Consider the following 4,781-nt stretch of genomic DNA (forward strand, 5'->3'; position numbering starts at 1 on the left):
ACATTACTTGCATTACAACGTAGGCGGAGAGAAGCCGAGAAAGACAGTTTCGCAAAGAAAAAAAAGAAAATACATATTGCTCTTAAATACTCTCTTTATTTTTTTATTTGTCATGTTTTAGTTTTAAAAAAATAAATTAGTGGATGATAAATATTAAATAACGGAGCGAGTAAAACCCACTGGTTAATTTTGACGAACTCGACTGTACATGTTCTGTCTAATCACGAGAATTTGGACACAGCCCGCGCCATGCTATGCTATTTAAGAACTGCAAGTGGTCGCAGGATGACATGGAAACACGTGTTTGGCGGCATCCGACGTCATCAGGAAGAAGAGGAAATGCTGTTCGCGTAGGACTGTGAGTGGGGTCCGATCCACCGCCCCTAGCTCTGGTGCCACGTCACCGTCGCGTTCCGGGTCATGGCCACCAATTATGCCACACAGTCTGTGTCTGCGGCCAGGAACTCGATGGCGGCACGTGTGGCGCTTGAACCGAATGGAGAATACTCCACAGTTTGCCGTCCATATCAAATGCCTTAATCCATATTCATGAACCAAGATGACATATGTAAAAGCATTGCAAATACTTGAATTCAAGACGGGAACTCAGAAGCACTGAAGCACACACAAGCGCTGCAGCAGAATTGGCCAGCACCGGAGATCCCAGAGGACATGCACGCGCGCGGGGCCCACACTGACAGCCGGCCATTTCGATTTCCCCTCTGGCCTTTGGGTTGTCACCGCACCGATCGATCAAGCCGTCCTGCTGTGCTACTGTGCTAGGCATGTTGGATGCTGGGCGGGGCCTCTCGCTCCGAAAGGCGAAATCATCTCTCCGTCTCAATGGCCGTCCGCGGCCGGGCTTGAAGCAGGGAAAACGACGCGTACGAAAAGGCTACCGTGACCCTAGCACTAGCTTGCCAAAATTCCATGAAAAGAAAGGTGCCCACCTCTCTATCATTCCCCGCTGCCGGCCGTCGCCACCGTTGCTGTCCCTGCGGCTCCCGTAATCCCGTTTGAAATGTAGGAATTCCTTTTTGAACAATCGAAGTCTCTCTCTTTTTTTTTTCACAGAACTTGTGAATGTTGAACATCCAAATGTTCCTAAAGTATACAGCTTTCGAATTAAGAAAAGGTGGAATCTAGGTATTTTTTTGTTTGATTTAATCCACAAATAACTTATCAGTGCTCGCTCGCAATGATACATGTAAACCATATCCATATTGAGTATAAACCATGATCAATGAGCAATCACGAAGACACTCCCAAAAATCTGGTCACCCGTATATCCTTAACTGTGGACTGCTCGACAACCTAGACGATTGTAGAATTTTATTTAATTAAATTAAATAAAATTTCACTAAGACTTGTAAACCATATCCATATTGAGTATCCAGATGTAGCGGTAGGGCAAGTGGGGCTCGAGTCCCCCTTCACTACTGAGACTAGAATTTCACTAAGACTTGTAAAATTTAAAGTGTGCAGTATAATGTAGGAGTCCCTGCTGTCAGCTGTGACATCAAAAGCATTTTCGCCCAATCCTTGTAGTTGTAGTGGAGCGGCCGTGAGCTAAGGTGCCATGTGATCGCTGATCTTTCGGCGGCGATGAGCTAGCTTAGCCTTAGCTATATATGCCACTTTCACCGATAATGAGGCGTTGTTTCGCTGCCCCATTGCGGTGGTGTACCACACAGAACGAGAATCTGACCTCGCTGTGTCCTGCTGATGACATCCTTGCTTGTTTTTGCCATGGACAACTACTACGCGTACTCCCGTGGATCAGTACGATCGGCTCAAATATTTCTATGCTAGCTAGCTTTTGGATAAAGGTGGTGCCGTGGTGGTGGTGTCTAATGTAATGTTGTCTAAAAGCTGATAAGGGTCAGATCCATTTGCCTTGATTAACCGGAACAAGCAGACACTTGATATATAGGGATATGTGTAAATGATGCACATGCAAAGCTATTTTGCCGAACTCCAAAAATCTCAAATACCTTTCCAGCAAAGTTTTGCCCGAATTCGGATTTGAGAATATATAAAGAGGAGTGTCGAATAAGGCTGTTGTCTAACAAATTTTTTTCCCCATCCAAACAGAAGTTCAGTTTTCAGTACGTGAGTGGTGCTTTGTTGTTAATGAACTAATCTACATTTTTAACGAAACGAAACTGCAGAATAGATCCAGCGTCCAAAACTGCCCTGGTGACGCAAACCTAAATCACATCGTAGCATGCAGGCCCATTGCCACAGCAGCACTGTTAACAAGCAGATGCACGTTATATATATATTCACCTGTACCAATTGCAATGTCTGCACGTACGCTAACCCCGACAACCCACCTCTATTCACCTCTAATCTCGTACGAGCATACCAGAGCACTAATCAATAATCCCACAGACAACTCAAGCACCGCACCGGGCCTGTTGGGTGAAAGAGCCGTGCACACCGCCCCTTTTGGACCCTTTCCATGTGTCAGATGACTCATGGGCACCTTTTATTTTGGTCGCATTGCATTGCGTTGCATTTCATGGCATGTTCATGTGTGGTTTTGTACAGCTCGATCTCAAGATTCCCGAACACGATACGAGCGACAGCTCTTTACTAGATCAATCAATGGAGGATTTAAAATTTTTCGGCGGATCGGAGTGCTGCTGAGCCCTAGTGTGTTCTCCCCGTTTTGGCCTTGCCGGTTGCCGCGGGGCGGCGGGGCCTCTCTATATATAGCGCCCCGGTCTCGCCGCATTGCTTCGTCACTCGAGCTCGAGCGATCCCACTCCCGATCAGCAGCTGATCGCTCACTCTTGCAGCTCGATCATTCTTTAGCTGCTCTAGCTCTAGCCCTAGCTAGTAGCTAGCCACTCGGTCGTGTAGTCATCAGCCTTCTGATCGTCACCCATGGCCACTGCCGAGGTACGTGTACGTAGTGCTCGATCCATCGTAGTAGTCTTTGGTTCATGCATATGCACGGATCGGATCGTTTGGATAATCCCGAATACCAGCTAATAATGATGTTTCTCTATCTCATCCATCCGTTCATTCGATCTCTTCTCTTTGATGAGACAGCCTCCTGCGTTAATAACCACGGAGGATGCTAAGATTAATTTGTACTCGCGCCGTGCGTGCACGTGTGCGCAGGTCCAGACCCCGACCGTCGTGGCGACCGAGGAAGCGCCGGCGGTGGAGACCCCGGCTCCGCCCGCCGTCGTGCCCGAGGAGGCTGCCCCCGCCGCCGAGGCCAAGGTGGAGGAGCCAGCTGCCCCGGCGGAGACCGAGCCAGCTGCCGCCGCTGAGCCCGAGGCGGCCCCCGTGGAGGCGGAGGAAGAGACGCCAAAGGAGGCGGAGCCGGAGCCGGCGGCGGCTGGAGAGGTGAAGGAGGAAGCGGCAGCGCCCGCTGCCGAGACAGAAGCAGAACCAGCAGCCGCTGAGCCCGAGGCTGCTGCTGCGGAGGAGGAGCCCGCGGCGGCCGAGCCGGCCGCTGAGGAGCCCGAGAAGGCCGAGCCGGCCGCTGAGGTGGCCGAGAAGGCCAGCGAGTGAGGCCGTGCGCCGTGCGCGCACTGCGGCGGCGGACAGCGGGTCGGGAGATCGATGGCTCAGCGCGCGCGCGCCTACATGGCACGGGCTTGCTGTTCAGTACAACGCGAACGTGACGGTTTCTCTCCATCTCTGTGTGTGTGACAGTGTGTCGTAGCTATAGCAGTGGCTGTCGCGTGGACTGCCCGGTGCGGACTGCGAGTGACATGGGCTAAATAAAGTGTGCGTCGTCTGGTCTGGTGGTGGTAGTGGGGCGCGGTGCCCCATGTGTGCCGCTGCAGCTTGTGTCTCTGTTTTGCTTCATGTTCTCTGTCTATCTACTCTCATGTATGGCAGTTTGGGTGATCTTCTTTATAGATGCAGCCAGTTGTTCATCGGCAAACCTGCAAAGCTTTTTGTGTAAGTGCGGCATCAGTTCAGAACGCCGGATCCACCCAAGGAGCAGGTCGGGCCTGCAACTACAAGCATTCCACCACGCCATCATGCTGGGTCCTTGAACCCAACGGCGCATCTCTAGGATAGGATGCTCATGCCACTATTTGTGATCCGCCAGATCTAGTGACTAGTGAGCGTCTTCTGCCAACGTACGGTAGGCTCGGGCATGGCTGATGGCGATTAGCTAAGGAGATACTACTCCATGATGGTCCATGACATGAGCTTGTTTGACAATAATGTTTCTCAAACCTATACAATACTTTGCATTGTCTTAACAATACCGTAGTTTTGGTAGCTAAAAAAATAGCATGGTTTTAAGAAATATTGTTTAAATACAACATTGTAAACCATAGTATTAGACAAAGGCTAGTCATGCAAAAAATACTTTTGGTTCAATTAGAGTTTCTAATACTCTAAAATAAAATGCTTCAATTTCAAACAGACCCTAACGTGCTTCCTGGGGCTGCGGTGCGGGACGCGCAAAACATACGGACGGAGCGAGCGAAGGTGTCCAATGCACCGGCGTTCAGTTCAGCTGGACACGCATGACTGATTTCAGATAAAAAAATAATAATGAATGGATGTGATTCAGAATTCCAGAGCGCAATCAAGAAACTGTCGTGATTCAGATTTTCAGTTTCAGATGCCCAGTACTGGGCAAGGAAGCCTTGGTCCATCCATTCTCAGAAAAAACATCTGCCATGGTTCGCATAAGCTTCACCGTCCCGAGCGAAACACGCCTGACAGTTAGCTGAAAATTGGCAGACTACTGCTACAAGAGAGCTGACCAAAGTATGTCAGATCCACAAAATCAAAAC

General features: G+C 49.7%; 1 protein-coding gene across 2 annotated transcripts; it reads left to right on the plus strand.

The window, feature by feature from the left end:
* The first annotated feature begins 2,529 nt into the window (after nt 1-2,529).
* On the plus strand, nt 2,530-3,910 carry LOC100284786 (uncharacterized). 2 transcript variants are annotated; one of them, XM_020547789.2, is made up of 2 exons: nt 2,530-2,907; nt 3,061-3,910. In XM_020547789.2, the coding sequence occupies exons 1-2, from the start codon at nt 2,893-2,895 to the stop codon at nt 3,529-3,531; spliced, it is 486 nt and encodes a 161-aa protein (XP_020403378.1). In that variant the 5' UTR covers nt 2,530-2,892; the 3' UTR covers nt 3,532-3,910. The 2 variants fall into 2 exon arrangements, with proteins under 2 accessions (XP_020403378.1, NP_001148474.2); NM_001155002.2 differs by having other exon boundaries at nt 2,774-2,907; nt 3,133-3,613.
* The last annotated feature ends 871 nt before the right edge of the window (nt 3,911-4,781 follow it).

The sequence above is a fragment of the Zea mays genome, chromosome 2 (genome assembly GCF_902167145.1).
Source record: "Zea mays cultivar B73 chromosome 2, Zm-B73-REFERENCE-NAM-5.0, whole genome shotgun sequence".
In the NCBI taxonomy this organism is placed as follows: domain Eukaryota; kingdom Viridiplantae; phylum Streptophyta; class Magnoliopsida; order Poales; family Poaceae; genus Zea; species Zea mays.